The 16,613-nt window shown below is 39.5% G+C and overlaps 1 protein-coding gene across 4 annotated transcripts in view; it reads left to right on the top strand.

Annotated features, from left to right (window-relative positions):
* The window catches only part of fstl4 (follistatin-like 4), a 223,648-nt gene that overhangs the window by 14,688 nt on the left and 192,347 nt on the right, over nucleotides 1-16,613 (top strand). For 2 of the 4 annotated variants that reach the window (XM_044223042.1, XM_044223040.1), the window contains exon 2: nucleotides 2,027-2,186. In XM_044223042.1, coding sequence (XP_044078977.1) covers nucleotides 2,037-2,186 — 150 coding nt within the window. In that variant the 5' untranslated portion in view covers nucleotides 2,027-2,036. Of the gene's footprint in view, nucleotides 1-2,026; nucleotides 2,187-6,378; nucleotides 6,516-16,613 lie in introns of those variants that run through there. The other 2 variants (XM_044223041.1, XM_044223043.1) reach the window with 2 other exon arrangements.

Raw genomic sequence — 16,613 nt, 5'->3', positions numbered from 1 at the left:
AACACATTACTTGAAAGTACAATAACACACATAACAAACTGCGTGTCACACAGTACAACAGTAAAGACCTGCATCAGCTGATAAGACCAGACAAGAAGTCAGTGCTTTGATGGAGACCTATAAATATTTCTCATCAGTGCAAAATGCCATGCTATTCTGGAAGGCAGTAGACCAGGGGTTGGACACAATAACAGAAACACCACTGCAATGCACTACAAACCCAATACAACAAACCTGCAATAAATACTACTTGTAGAGATGATAGTATTAATTTTTGTTATGACAGTGTCAGAGAGTGCTGCTAATTCAACACTTTGCTGTTTAATGTGTCGGCAGTTTGTGTTCTTGGTGAATTGGATCGCATTTTAATTTTTTGTGATCTATTTTTTTATTGGCATTTAAACATAATTATATAGGGGTGGGGTTACAAGTTGACAGATCACAAATCCCTCCCTTTGGTTCCCTCCCACACCACCCACCCACCCTTGACCTTATGGACACATAAAATAGCTATATTAAGGATTTTATTATAGTAATTGCTTGTTCCCAGTGTGAAATGTTTTCTGTTTTTGCCTGGTGCATGTTGGCAGACCAGTGTTCCATGCTTGCTATGTCTATGAAGTCAAGACGCCATCTTTGTATATTGACAGAATGAGGAGCTTTCCAACTACAAGGTATTAGTTGCATTTTAATGTTAAGTCATCCTATTATTAAAGTGTTTCCCTCCTATGAACATAATTTGGTTTCCAGTTGAAATGAATAGCTGTCTGGTTCATTCACTCTTGAGTATTTGAGTTTTCAATTATTAAATGCCTGCTTGCCATTTTTATTTATATCATTTACCAAAGAAACTAGTCATTATTGGAAAAAAATGTTTAGGTGCAGCTACTTTAGGTGGTTTTTACTCTCCAGTGTTGCACACTATACTGGTGAGTCGGGATGCTGTGTGTATTCTTTTCCTGAAGGTTTGTGTGTTTGTGTGTGTGTGTGTCACAGCAGTGAAATTGATCTTATGAGTTTATATTTTAAGCTCCCATGCCACACTACACCATTTGCAACTTCAGAGGGTTGTCTCTTTGTTGACATCAAAAGATTCTCTGTCCTTTGTAATACAGATAATTATCCCCATCAGTGTGGGCTTTGATGTTACATAGCTGTATTATGTCCATGTGCATGTGTGTGCATGATCAGTGTATATTAGCGTACAGTTCCATTATGTGTAAATGTGTGTATGCATGAACATCATTTTTAGGTATTTGTCTTGCATGTACTGTATGTATGAATCTTATTAAAATGACTGGAAAATTACACCATATCAGTTACAGTAGAGATGCTTTAAACATAGTTATTGAATTATTGGTATCATATTTTAGCCTGTCCATATTTGCCTTCTTTGGGCTAAGACATCTCCTCCTGTCATGTCATGCCTGGACATAGCGACTGAAATAAGGCGCTCTGAACACTCTGATTTGGAAAAGTTTGCTCTCCTCTGTCTCACTTATCCAGCAGACATTTTTGCACCATATTCTGTACAACGGTTACAATGTATTCCTAAACACATGAGTTATTTCAGCACACTTGTCTTTATCTTCTCTGTGGAGAACACAATGATGTTTTATCATTTTGCTCTCTTGGAAGTGACTGAAGTGTTAGACCCACAATTAAATCGCAAGTTAAAAAAAGTCACTAAAATGCATTTGCATACAAATAGGATTACAGGAGATTAAAATCACAAATAAGGCGTGAAGATTTACAATTAAAGTTACATAATAATACACAGCAACACAACTTTAACATGGTTCATTTAATCATATTGATAACCGAACATGTAAAGAAGATTATGTCTCAGTTTTACAGTGCTCAGGTAAAGTATAGACAAGTAAACTTTTCCATTCCGCTTTAACCCTAACGAATATGAAGAGGACTATAGAGCTGTGTAACATGTTTTATTTTTGGAAACTGCAGTGGGTACAACAGAGTGAGTCTAAGGACTTTGTGTGCATTGTGTTTTTACTTTTCCACTCAGGAAGACACTCATGGGCAGCCTGGGTGTTTGGGCTGTGGCTGTGGCCGCTCTGCTGGGAACCTCAGGGTGCTGGCTGGCTGACGGGCACAAGAGCAGCAGGCGAGGCAGCATTGATACAGCCAGCATGTCACGTATCTCCTTCCAGGAACCAAACTCCATGGTAAATATCCTGTGCAACTCCCGCACACACACACACACACACTCTCTCTCTCTGTCAACCATAAATCAAATCAGGGTTGCAAAGAAAAATTAAGTGAATAAAAATAGTCTGACAAAACTCATTTGTTGTCTAATTTAGCACAGTTTAACTTAAGTGAAACAGTGTGCCCCCTTCTTGATATCTCCTATGCTATGACTTATGGCATGGGAGACGCTTGTGCATTTTAACCTATTGGTATACCCATTTAAAATTGTTTATAATTCCAACACCATGAAGGACTTATGCATATCCATGGGATCGCTGTAAAGCAATCACTCTGAATGTTACTTCGAGGTGTAAACCATTTCACCTAATTTTTCAAATACAGGACATCAGTCACAGTTTGGACAATCAGCCTCAAATTCACATGATCTATCCCTCAGCACCAACTTTTAGGTTGAAAGCTCAAATATGATTTAAGAAAATGCCAAATATGTCCAAAAAGGTACCAAACCACTCTAAAAGTGATAAATCACCACTTTCAAGACCCTGAAAAAAGTCCATAAATGTTTTGTCAACAATTTTAAATGTTAATAACTCTCCAAATTCTCTAGATTTCAAATATTTGACATGAATATTTTAAAGCTGCAGATTTAATACTGGGTGACTTTAGCTGTCAATAAAATACACATGATTGTCAGAGATGTGCTGTTCTGATTGGCTAATTGAATTGAAAGAAAATGGAAAGATGCTGATTGGTTTGCTTTGTCCCTGGGCATCTACCTAGTTCAGTGATAGTAAACGCCATTGGTCGAGTTGTTTGTCAATCCGTTGAAATTACATTGTTTTAGATGGGTGAAAAATGTGTCTAGCAGTTAGCTATTCTTCCACCATTATATCAGACATGTATATTTCGGGTAGGATTTAATCAGTAAAGTGCATGCTTCCAATGAAAATGTGCTTGTCAGTGGCCTTTTTTTGACCTACAAATGCCTTCACAACTAACCTTAGTTTACAGTAAGACAGGATACTGGGTAAGTTGCTGATTATTTAATGTTTCTGCCATAAAGTAAGACACTAGTGTTCCCACACCATAAATGTTACAATATTGTTAGCTAACTTTCTCATAATTGCTGAAATTTCAAATGTCAAAACTACGTATAACTAGGCCAAGCATAGTTATTGAATTATTGGTATCATATTTTAGCTTTACTTGAAAGTATGTGACATTCATCTTCACTAACTTCACTGTGATGTGGGTAGACAGAGGTTTATGCCATGTTCAGGTTAACTCCGAGACAAAGTCTGGGAACATGGGCAGGCGGTTTTTGACCATTGTCGGCTCAGGGGGAAGCAAAATCCTGCAAACTGCAATGGTTTCTGAACCGATGGAGGAGAGGGCCACTCCACCTCCAGTTCCTCAGCTGCATGGCGGTACAGTGAGAAAAAGGATGTATTGTCCTGGCCAACTGACGCAGTAGCAGCAGTATACTGGTCCGACGAAAAAGCCTCTTGTTTGTCCTCCGATAAACCATGCACGTCCAAACCGATGTCGACCATCATCTTCATCAAGCCCTGGCTGGCTTGCACTCTTGAAAGGCTGCAGCTCCAACTCAGCTAACCCCTCAACATACTCCATGTGGTCAGCCCAGTTACCAGTGGAGATTTTGGCCAAAAGCTCTTCGCCGCCGGTCTCAGACGAAGCCGGGTCCCTTGACTCGGAGAGGAGGGGGTCATGCCATGTGAAAGTAGTCCTTCCCAGCACCTTCTCTACAAACGTGACTCATCTCTCCAGGGTTGTGCGCCAGAGCAGGCGACAAGACGCACAAGCCTCGGACTCAGCCAGCGCTCTCCTAGTGTGGACAATCCCCAGACAGACGTGACATGCTTCATGCTGGTCCTTGTCGTGCAAACAGAAGCCACACCCCTGAGGACAGGGGTGGACAGAAGACTTCTTCTTTGCCTGTTTAGGCTTGGTGCTCATTCCGGCATGCAGGACAAGACAAAACTCAAAATTAGTGCTCCGTGGGCACCCACACTTACCAACTGAGGCAGCGGTGGCTTACACCAACAGGGGCAGTTAAGCTAACTTCGAGCTGGCAGTAGCCTGAAGAAACAGAGCTAATTAGTTGTAGCTAGCTATCCCGACTTGACAGAGGTGTTCTTAGCGAGGTGAAGAGCGTAAGAACTGGATGATGACTGTGATGACCGATGTATATATGTGCAGGTGGGGCCTCACATACGTCACCACAGGTCATCTGCTTTAAAAGCATGAATAGAGGTGTCTACAGTCAGGCCACACAGGGGCATGATATCCCATTCTGTATGTGTTGTACTGAGTCAATCGACTAAAAGGGAACCGGAAATGGTTATACCCATGTGCTGGGTTTACAATACAGCAATTAGATTAAATACATACAGGATTGTATGTAAAACCTTGTAAAATTAAGGTGACATTATTTAAAAGCAAAATATATCAAAACATGAAACAATCTGTGAAATCAGCGATAAAATGATCAGCTACAGACATAAACCATCTTTATTAAATTTTGTCGAGCCATGTTAGTGTTCAGAAATACAGCACAATCAGGTCTTGCCTAAGAGGTCCTCCAATGTGGCCAGTGGTAATGAAAAACTTTCTTTTAAGAGGCAGAAACCTTGAGCAGAACCAGACTTAGGGTGGGTGGCCATCCGCCGATTAGCCGCTGATTTTCAGCGATTAGAGTAAATTTAATGCTGTGTCTACTGTAACAGATTTTAATGTAACCCTACAGCCATTGTTTGTTGTCTTGTGAAAGATTTGAGCTGTACCTTTTTATATGTGAGGAAGGACCTCTGTTTGGTCTGTGAGGCAGTTGAGAGAATTGAGGCACACGATTGCCCAGTTACCTTGCAGTTTGATGCAGAAATCTTTACTCATTATCTGTCACTTCCCCTCTCTCTCTGCTCACTTTTGAAGAGAAAAGGAAATTGACAGGAGAAATGGGAAGACAGTAAGGATGAGAGGTTAACAATTACTCTGTGAAAATCACAAGGACATCGTTTGGTCATGCTAGCTGAAAGACAGAATCTATTACTACATGGAATTCGATAGTCCCTGCCTAGACCTTTACTGTTTCTCCAAACAGACTGCTATTGACAGTGTGTTTGTTGTAGCTCATACTTATGGAAATGAAAATTTTTACAGTGACAAAGATTGCAGGCAATAGTGGTAATAGACAGGGCTAGTTGTCACTGTTTAAATAGATATGTGGCTGGGTTTAACTGTGTTGGTGATTTCTAGCATTAGTCATACACATATAATCAGAATGAAAAGGCTTATTGAAACCTGTCTGATTCATTTCATGTGATCTACAATGTATTTTTGTGAATCTGCTTTTTAAGCTAATGGTCAAGGCCATTGAACCCTGTTATAAATGTAAAAGTTGAATATTTCGGTAGAACATACTGGCTGATCACCGATTGCTGGAAGCAGTATGGCCAGTACCGATCACTGATCATCAGTGATGTCGCTAGGTATGCGTCCTGCGTCTCTGACGCATTAAAATTCGAAATGACGCAGTAGAGTCACTGTGGACATGTCCAGGGGACGCGCCATATGTTTTCCCTGATAATGCTACATTGTGAACAAGAAATTCATGTTGAAATCATGGCAAAAAACCCAAAAGAATCCTCGCTGTTATCTTGATGGATTATATTGATGCCAAATTGACAAGAAGACTGTCGCTATATGACGCCTTTTATCTTGTGTTTCTAGAGTTATGTGTTTTTGCGGACATCGTAAGGAATTGTTAATATGTCATATTTCTTTAAGGGAGTTTGGCGTAATATTTTCCCCAGAACGCGCAGGGTGCTTCCGTTAAACATTAATAAATATACATACAGTATTAGCAGATGTATATTTTTGAAATATTAAATTTAAGAGATGATAAAGTATTTTGAATTGACAACCTTGTTAGGCAACATGTGCAACATATTTCTTTTTCTAGGAGGTTATTTCTTATTTCACCATTTTAATTCTACTTAATTCTCCACCTTTAGTGTTTACTCAGACTATTTTAATCTAATCACCTTGCTTTCCCCTTCAGTTCTCTTTTCCCCACGCACACGCACACGCACACACCTACACTTTTGCACACACACCGGCTTGCACAGCCCCGCCTCTTTCTGTTTCTGTCTCCTGTCGACTTTCTTCATCAGCAGTATGTTTTATTAAGTCGCCCAAAAAACACAACTCGCGTTTTGGATATTTTCACCCGCGATTCCGTTTTCGCAGCAGCAGGTGAGCCGCATGTGGAGGAAACTTGTTGATGTTAATGATGCATCAAAATGATCCAACCGACGTGCCAGGTGTGTTCACTTTTCACTGTTGCTTCACCTGGTCCATGCTTGTAAAATATCCACCGTCTCCGCGTCTTCTAACGTGTCTGTGTGTAAACTATTTAGAATGAATATCGGCCGATAATGAATCGGAGCACCCTTAATTTAAACCTAAACCTACATATTTTATACATATCAAAAACAGGCAATCATTTTTATTCATTTACTCAAAGGGGTAAGTACATCCTCAATTTGTGCTAGGATCCTCACTTCTAGCATATCAAGCATGGAGCTAACAAACCGATGAGCTGGAAAGGCATGGAGGCCAGCGGTGCTTTGGCCTTTTAGAGTTGCTGTGTGGGTAACATTATGATAGTTGTGTGTGGGGAGTGCCAATACATAGTTGTAGCCGTGCTGTTTAGAGTGGTTAACGTTACTGTTCAGCCTTAAATGTTTAGAGATGCTCAGGATAAATCACTTATCAGCGCGCCCATGTGTTGTATTTACAGCAGAAATGCATTCCTTGCTCATGTCTGAGGTGTCTCTCTACTGGTGTCTGTGAAAGCTTGTTAACATTACTAGCTACTTTATTGTTATGTGCCAGGCTAAATTAGCTTAGTCTCTCAAGCATGGTTCAGAGCCACAGTTCTGGTAACAGTAAAAAAAAAAAAAGTCACTCAAAACAGATAAGTAATGAATGGAAAACACCTAGTATAAAAACTCTGAGCTATAACAAACAAATCAACTCTCCTGCTCAAAATCTGATCACAAATAGTGTTCCTTTTGAAAAGGAGAGCAGATCGTGATCTTTGGATCTCATCAATCTGTTTGTACTCCCTGATGATGTGTCTTAGTGCAGGCATTTTTGCCATCATTGTTGTTGGGTGTAGTTTGAACATTGAGCTTAATTAAAGTACAAGGGTGGATGAATGCACATAGGGAGGTGTATGCTTTGCATCTTACATTCTACACCTAACTCTGCTCTGTTTAATTTGGCAGCCCTGTGAGAAAATGGGTCCTTGCCAGCAAGAATGAACCCTTTAACAAATGTTCTCTGCATAACAGAAACATAAAGCCCTAACAGGTTGTCAAAAAGACATACGCACAGACAGACAGACAGACACATGCCACACAGCCCCATAGTCATCCTACTTCTTTGTGAAATGAAGCATGTACACCCCCTGGTCTGTTCTAAGTCTGACTCACTTTGGGCTTTGCCAAGTTGGCAGCTGGCTGTGGAATGTAATTTTGCCCTGGTGGTTCTGTCCTTTGAAATCCCTTGACACAAAAAGCAAATTCCCAGGCATTCTCCCCTCCGTCGATCTGGCCAGAATTGGAACTTAAAAAGCTGTCAATTGGCGCCAGAATTTAATGTCGACCCTGGGGTGAAGTCATGCAAATCCATGAATTCACACAATTATGCAGGATGCATTCTGAAAGCCTTTGGGAAAGAATAAGTAGTGCGAGATTGTCTTTTTTTTTTTCTATGAGTAAAATCCCCCCCAAGACAATACAAATCATGTAAACAGAGGAACAATAGAGTCTCTTAAGGGTGTAACAGACTGAAAAAAGAAGTAAAAAAAGTCCAGATGAAAGCCTTTTGATTTTGACTTAGTTGTTTCTCAAACCCAAGAACAGATTTGTGTTCTTAGGTCGAACGTTCTTGCTAATTGTTCTTGGAAGAATGAACTCGCAAGTTCACGAGCACACAGAATGCTGTTGACAGTTTGAGACTGTGCGTTCTTTCTAGCATTGCGCAACACCCCCAGCACAGAGGCCGCCTGCAGCGCTCCAAAATAACAGCCAGGCTTTATCACCCAAAACAAGCAGCTCAGAATCAGGTTTATTGCCAAGTAGGTTTTCACATACAAGGAATTTGCTTTGGTCTATTAGTGCATAAATAAGCATAGTAGAGAAAAAAAATCTATAAAAGCAAGTACTGTAACCACAACTGTACACTAACAATGTAATGTCTATTTATAATATTAAAGGGGGGGGGTAGCCCTTTGAGCAAACGGGTCCTTGAATGAACCCTTTAACAAATGTTCTCTACATAACAGAAACATAAAGCCCTAACAGGTTGTCAAAAAGACATACGCCATTGAAATCCTTTATTGAATCCATTTAGGTTTAGCGGTCAACTTTTGAAGAAACTAAATTAAATAACTACTACAACTCATAAGAGTCAGCTGAAATCTGTAGGCTGGTGCAGATGGAAAGATGCCATAGTTCCAAATAAATTTCGATCAGACTGCAGGAATCCTGTCTGCACAGGGCTGTAATGTTGAACAGTAATACAATAATGGGTTAAGGGCAAGATAATAATAGCAAAATAACCCAATTTCAGAATCAGAATCAGAAATACTTTATTGATCCCCGTAGGGAAACTCTTTCTAACAGATGTAGCTTTGTTGGGACTAAAATAAGTGTTTTGATCTAAACAATACAACAAATCAATGCAGTATGTCTGTCTGCATTTTTCCATCCATCCATGTATCAGTATATGTTATTTTATACTATGTACGCTCCTTAATGATTCTCTAGACATGTATGTGTAAACACTGTCTTAACATTTAACTGAGTGATGGTGGGGGTGTAGCTGGGATTATGTACCATGGCAGTGGCATGGCGTGGCAGTCTTGGTCCTGGATTGTTGTGTTGGTGGTGAGAAGTGTCACAGTATACTGACAGCCAACACTGATGAGCATGTAGGGTTTTTATATACTGCATATTTGACAGTGAGATTGTAATGTGGTTGGGAGTGGCCTCTATCGAGGTAAAAAAAGTAGAGAAAAGAGCGAATTGCGCTCATTGGATGAAAAGTTTAGGAGTAATAGGGTTATGCATTGAATGAATAACTCAAGGAACAATGAAAACGAAAGAATGAAAATAGCCTTCTCTCCATGAGCACAGGTCCTTCTCTTGTGTTTTCATTTACATTTTGATTATGACTTGTACCCATAAAGCTTTAGTTTTTATTTTGTTGCCGACCCAGAGGGTTAGTTCGCAATTTTTCACACTGTCTCCTGAGAGTTTGTACTCAAAGCGGAAGAAAACCTTTCAGGCAGGCAGAACATGTGCAATGGTTATCATTATATGAAGCAATAATACCCTCCTCTCCTATAATTATTTTAGTAGGTGATACTTTCTGTGCTCAGCACAGACCTCTGGTACGTTTTCAGCACCGGCTTTCTTGTACTGAGGTACCTACTATGAGATAAACACAGTAAGGGGCATCAGTTAGCGTTACCATGTAATAAAGCTGGACACAGAAAGTAATGTTTTCTAAATTTGTTTTTTGCATACTTGTAGCTGGTTAAGCAGTACACTGTGAGATGCTTTGTGTATGATCTTGAGCTGTCGTATAATCCAGATAAAAAAAATTTGTGCTGTATCCATAAATCAGAAACAGAAACCAGGGTAGTAGTAGTAGGGGGGTTGCTGTTCATAAATAAATCTTTAAGTACATAAAACTTGACACCTAAAATGTAATCCAACTGGTATGCCATAAAGCAAACACTAAAAAGATGTTTCCAGGTAGTGAAGATAACAGAATTATGATAGAAAAATACTTGACAATAAAAAGAAAATGTAAGAAAACAATCTGAATAACGTCACTTTATTTGATCTTGTTTTTTCTTTCCACAGAAATGTCAGGGAAGAAAAATTAAAGAAAAGACAAGGAGAAGGCACAGTAGAAAATGTAAAATCAGAGACATATTAATGGGGACTTTCTTGAGAAAGAAGAAAAGGGTGAAATTGGGCCACAGCAGTGAGGGAAAAGTAAAGATGATGTGGATGCAGATAAATAAAGGTGATATGTCATAACCAAACATTAAGGCAACAGACAATAACACAAAACCCCTCAGACGTCTCTTCTGTGATGCTCAAGTTGTCTGGACTTGGTATGGAAAGAGCAAGCCTAATGAATAAAAGCAGATTTTGTCCTTAGCTCATTGCATCCAAGTCTAGACATTAGGATTATTATTTGCTTTTGAAGGTCAGTATTGTTGTTCTCAACTAAAATATGAATTTTTGCTAGAAAGTATAGTTTAGGTAGTCAGAATTATTTTAATCATCAAAACAGGAAATGTAAGGTAGGTTTTGGAAATCATAGCCCGTCTCTGACGTCGGATGTGAATGGCCTCCTTGACCTTGAAATGCCATTCTCAGGGGTGGAAATTAGCACCTGCCAAATGCTGGTGATTTTGTGTAGTGGCCGGTGAATAAAAATAGCATAATTGAGAGATTTGTGACATTCCACAACGCAGATTGAATCGCGAGTCTGCTTGTTTCACTCAGACACAGAAAAACAATGTGGCGTTTCATCGCAGGGGTTCACATTTAAGGCGTGTTGATTGATTCACAAGCTCAACCCATGCAGTGAGTAACATGCAAAACAGAATGCCACCTTAAAAGTTGCCGGTAGATGCTAGCCTTTGAGCGTCAGTCTGTTGCTAGCTAATAGAGATGAAAAGGCAGCAATCCTTGCATTAATCATTCACTCCTCTGACTGACTGTTTCTTTATTTGTGATGCATTTGGAAAGAAACATTACAAAGACAGCCTGTTAAAGTTGGTCAGCTCGTGCTGCAATTGTTGGTTTTGGAGGTTATTTGTGAAAGTGGTTGTGGTTGCATGGCAGTAGCAAATTGTTTCCACCTGCCCTTCTGTAGGGAGGTGATTAGCACATTAATTAACAAGTGCTATATCTGGTTGTGTATAAAAAATGTAAAACTTGCTGTTGTTTATGACTTTGTCTCTGGAAGCTAGAAACAAATTTGAAGAAATGAAAATGTTTAGAGAACAGATTGTGCCAGTAAGCACTCCAGCTAATGATTCAGGGAAAAAGCTGGTATTGGATAGGCTTTAGTTCTATTTTAGGACTCAAAGTTATGCCTGTGAAGGTATTATCACTTGCATACATTTCCAATGTTTTTTTTTTTCTTTTGGCTCCTTTTCATTTAGCTCATTAAGTACCTTGTTGGTGCACTGATGAATTACTGTTAGATAAGACAGGTCCCCTTTTTCTAAGTCACAGACATCAGGGAATAACTATTGAATGTAGATAGATGAACTCTTCCAGATCCAGCTCTCCTTCCCTGCTCCTCCTGTGGCTGCCTTTTAGTCCTAATTAGGCAGTATCTTAAAAAAGTCAAAGTATCAATATGTTCCACATATCAGACAGTTCTGAAGCTACTGCTTAACAAATATATTGAAAGTGCAACACTGGTGGCATGCAGGCAGCTAATTCTAGCAGAGAGTTCTGTTGTTGACTGGAATTAAGAGCCAGGGAGATGGAAAGAGAGTAAGTGGGCACATATAAACATATGGGTCCTTGAACGAAGAGTGCCTGCATAGCAACACATATGAGAGCGAGGAAAAGACACAGCTTGGCTTGAATTGCCCTGCTGTTCAAATTGCAATCCCACAAAATGTCAGTCTCTGTGGCAGCGATGTCAGATTCTTGTTTTTTGTGGGTGTTTAAATGGCATGCAAGATGGAGGCTTGTAGCACTCAGATTTGTTTGTACTATTTTTTTCAAGAGGCTATAACAATCTTATTGAGTTTGTACACTTAAACTCTGTTGCTACCACAAAACCCAATAAAGTAGGCAAACTTGAAACAGACTGTGACATGAGGGTGTTTTTATTTTAATTCAGCTCTCAGTACCATGACTGCCTCTTTAGTATGTGAAGCCACACTAGAGGTACAAATCTAGGGTTATCAACTCTTGCCAAGTAATGCCACAGCCACAGAAAATATTAGTTTCTGATTGGCTGGAATGTGTCTGTTAAAATTGTGTAACACCACACCATTTAATTCACTATTATTCTAAATTATTATGCAAGGTATATCAGCAGTAACCATAACAACAGCACTGCTTCTTGATACCCAGATACAGACCTACCTGTGAGCTAAACCAACTACAAACAAACTTAGAAATAGATCACAATTTTAGCACACCCTGCCTTGTATTCCTGTGGTAGGTGGCCATGTCATAAGTGCAATAATACTCTGTCTTGCATTATCTCTCACATGTTATACATATATTAGATGTAAAGGACACAGCTGGCACACTTTACCTTCAATGCATGTGACTTGCTGCTTGGAGGTTGAGGTAGTTAAATCCGCTTCAACCCATACACATTGTGTTAAAATACTTTTTACGTTGATGGCATTACTGAGTAGCCTACCCTGGCTTGAAAATAACAGTATATGACATGCCTGAGACATGTGGTGACTACGCCATAAGTGTGGAAATAAAGGGAGCGCAAGTCAGACAAAAACAGCCTCAGGCTCAAGAGGTTAGAAAGTTTTGATTCTCCTGTCTTCCCTATTGTGCATATCTCTCCGCATCCCTACTGTTCTCATAATCTTATCACATAATCCTAACTGCACTGGGAATTTATATGTAAAAATACACCCATCTAATCAGCCTCAACCTCAAAGAGGAAATATAGTAGAGAAAAGCTTCAGATTCCCCCCAAATTGAAGCCCACTGGGTTTGCCCTATTTGCTCAAATGAAATTCTGGTGGTAGTTATTTACATTTCTCCACCCACTGAAAGTGACGATGCAAGTGTTGCATTGCAAGAGAAAAATACAAACTGACTGCTAATCAACTGTGTGTGAACATTATGATCTGCTTTGCCTAAGTGACATTGCAGTAGTTGCCTTCAATTACTACTAAACTACTATTTTACGGCATAAAAATCCCCTAAAGCTGAATGTATGAAGGAAAGTGACAAACCCTGGAGAGTCATGGTAAAGAGAGGACAGTATTTTTAGAAAAAAAAGCACATAGCCTTTCTTTCACCTCTATGCTTGGTTTGGTTCTCTAATCAATTGATCAAACAGTGGCACTCGAGATGATGGAAGGCGGTGCTGATGAGCACACTCAATTTTATCCTGCCATCATGAGGAAGCACGTCTGCAATTAAGATGGACAGATGGCAGAAAGAGAGAGGGATAAAGATGTAGAGACAAAGAAGGAGGCAATGACAGGAGGCACTAAAACTGCTGTGTTTTTTGTGAGGCTCAGTCTCCTGGGAAGCCAAGAGGGCCTCGCAGACACACACGTTTTATCACTGAGCCTCATTACTGGTGACATCTACACTGACGGACAAAAATGCAAAATGTCACAACTCTTCAATTGCTGCCACATATTGGCTTCTTCAGAAGCGGGGTTGCATTGGAAGACCTGCTTCTGTTCTGTTTTTAAATGACATGTCGATCCTTTGTTTGCCTGTATACGTTAAATTGTTACATTTATGCAGAGCAACATTTCTGGTGCTGTAACAAGCACAAGTGATCAGTAGCTAACAAGCACACAATGCACATGCATACATACATAGGTCAGCTGGACTGAATAAAACTTGATGTCCGGTGAATTGCAGTGAATTTCAGTACACAGCTGTAGGGTCCAACCATTCAAAGCTTTCACAAACCAAACATTTTCCATTCATATCCTTATTAATTCATAATGCAAGACGCTGTGACATCACTTTTCTTACCTGCATTTAAAAAAAACAAACTCCATTCACCCTTTTACTTTCCTGCCGTCTCCCACATAATGATTTGATCTGATATCTTAGTGTTCAGATGGAGCCAGAATGTTGTCTCACATTTTCTTATCTGCCACATCACTGCTCAGTGATGCTGCAGGACAACTCTCCTCTCTTCTGACATCCTCAGCACTTTCTGTATGTCTCTTGTAAAAATGTTGATTAGCTTTATCCTCAAATCTGAGATGCACAGATATGGAATTTCAGGGCTGATAACCATAACCGATAATTATCTGTTTGTTGTGGCCGATACCAGATAAGATAACTGATGATATTAATCTTACAAAAGCAAAAATGTGAAGAGAATAAAAAATATCTAATTTTGTAATACAACAGTAATATTTAGAGAGCCTTCACCATCCCTAGAATAAAGAATGCATTTAATTATTGTAAACTTGTTTGTAATAACCTTTTATTTTTTTAATATGTAGACTAATTAATACCAGAGCTTATCTCCTTTTTGACAAGCGTGTATAGGCTACAAAAACCATTAGAATAACTTTACATACTGTTGGACTAATTAATGTTTACCTAAAGCCTTTGACAATAAATAAGAAATAGTCCTGTGGCATCATTCATCATTCTCCTCTGTCACCCTCCCTCTACTGCTGATGTTTAGAGACTAACTTACTGCAGGCAGGTACTGCTGGTAAAGAGGGGAATAAGGGGGATTAGAATTTCTAAGTTTCATTATATGCATAGCTAAATAGGCTCAACCGTTACCTGCAATTAGTGTTGTTTGTTGCTTGCTCATAACAATTCTCTATTAGCTTAATGAGCTCTGTATGACTGTAAAACAAACTGGGTGTGGATTCAGAGGGGGCAGCGACATTGATTGCAGACAGAGCGGTTGAACACGTCACATTTCTGCAAGTTTATGTTCTGCTTGTTCAACGGGTGTGTGATATATTACTCATCATGTCTCCCTTACTGGAGGATTTTGTTGCACTTATGGAGCATTGTCGTTGTCTGTCTGCTGTGGCCTTTGCTTTGAAGTTACACTGCTGTCCACTCTGCGTTTATATGTGTGTGTGTGTGTGTGGAGCTCAGCCCTGCCCTGGTGTAAACACAAACTAACACAGAGAATAGATGGGAGAAAGGCAGAGGCAAAACTTACCATTCAAAACTAGGTTATAAGTGGTGTCCCTGGTCTGCAGGCATGCGGCGCATTATTGGATGGAATTATTGGCTGAAATTCCATTATCGTAACAGTAACCATACAAAGTGCAATTAAGTCCCACCCACACCAGAGGGAAAAACAATTCATCGCTGTCCATTGACTTTGTATTGTGTAAAGGTGCCTCCTTGTCACTTTGGTCTTCTAGCAAACAACAGAAAAATACCTAAAAGCTGCTGTGAGGTGGGATGCACTACCAACGAGGTAAAAAAATCCAGAACTAAGTTTTTAAAAGCTGCTGAAATGAAAAACTGAGCCTTTAAGAAAACAAAAGTGGATACAGCCAAAATGACGTGAGGCATCCACAGGAAGAATGGAAAAACTGTGGGATCCTGACACTCAGTTACATATGCAGCAAGCATTTTGTCACTGTTCAAATGTCCAATTTCAATTTTATTTCTATAAGTTAAGCTAAAGCATTTTGACAGAATGCCACTTGTGTTACAGTGAAATTTGGATAAATCAGAAAGCTACTGTATGCAGTATTATGTTTGCAAGTGCCTTAGCTAACTACAGTAGCATTTCTCCAAGAAAAACAAGGTAAGGAGAAGGGACACTGAGGCAGACAATATTGAGTTTGTCAATATACCGTTTCCTCTCTGGTAGACATATGGTGCTAAAATAATCCCTTGACATGCTGAAATCTAATGTTTTTAGCTAGCTACAGGCATTTGTAAGCGCTTCAGCCCTTGGTTGCATAATGTGGCGCAGATTGTTTTCCCCTCGGTGGGCGTGGTTTTCGTAGTATGACGTGTTGCGCTCTGTCTCTTTGTATTTTTCTTACTTATTGCCCACTGATATATTGTGCATCCCTATTATTTTTAGTGGGTATATAAAAGTCTGACAGCTGTCTGTACTGTACCTTTTTAATGCAGAAAATTTGTTTTTGTTTAACTTTGAATGCTCATATTTATGTACCTCACAGCTGAACATGATTGTCCTCCATTTCGTCATCCAAACTGATTGGCTGGCATGTATCAGTTATACATCTTTAACACTAGTTAACATTTAGAGTATTTGGAAAGCTGTGGATGAAAGTGACATTTATTTTAATAAATTTGAAACTACATGGCAATATCATACTTGCAGTTAGGACTGAAATAAATCAGAGTTTATCCTTGTGGTATCAATTGTTTGACATCCTGATAAACATTCCAGTACAATAAGCTGCACTCTTGCAGCCTGTTGGCAAGTGCATATTCAATTAGGGTGATTGAATTGATTCTGGGATCCATCTTTGTAAAGGTCCTCTTGTCTCTCTGCTGCCATACACCATATATTCTCTCGTACTCCCTCTCTGTCTCTCTTTTCTTTCCTTTTCTCTTTCCATCTGTTCACCTTTGTTTTCTGTCATCGTCTTTCTCTGAAACACAGAAAAGAGGAAA

This window comes from Siniperca chuatsi, linkage group LG14, assembly GCF_020085105.1.
Source record: "Siniperca chuatsi isolate FFG_IHB_CAS linkage group LG14, ASM2008510v1, whole genome shotgun sequence".
Taxonomy (NCBI): domain Eukaryota; kingdom Metazoa; phylum Chordata; class Actinopteri; order Centrarchiformes; family Sinipercidae; genus Siniperca; species Siniperca chuatsi.
The sequence above is the reverse complement of the archived record's forward strand: the minus strand, read 5'-3'. Positions and strand labels throughout refer to the sequence as shown.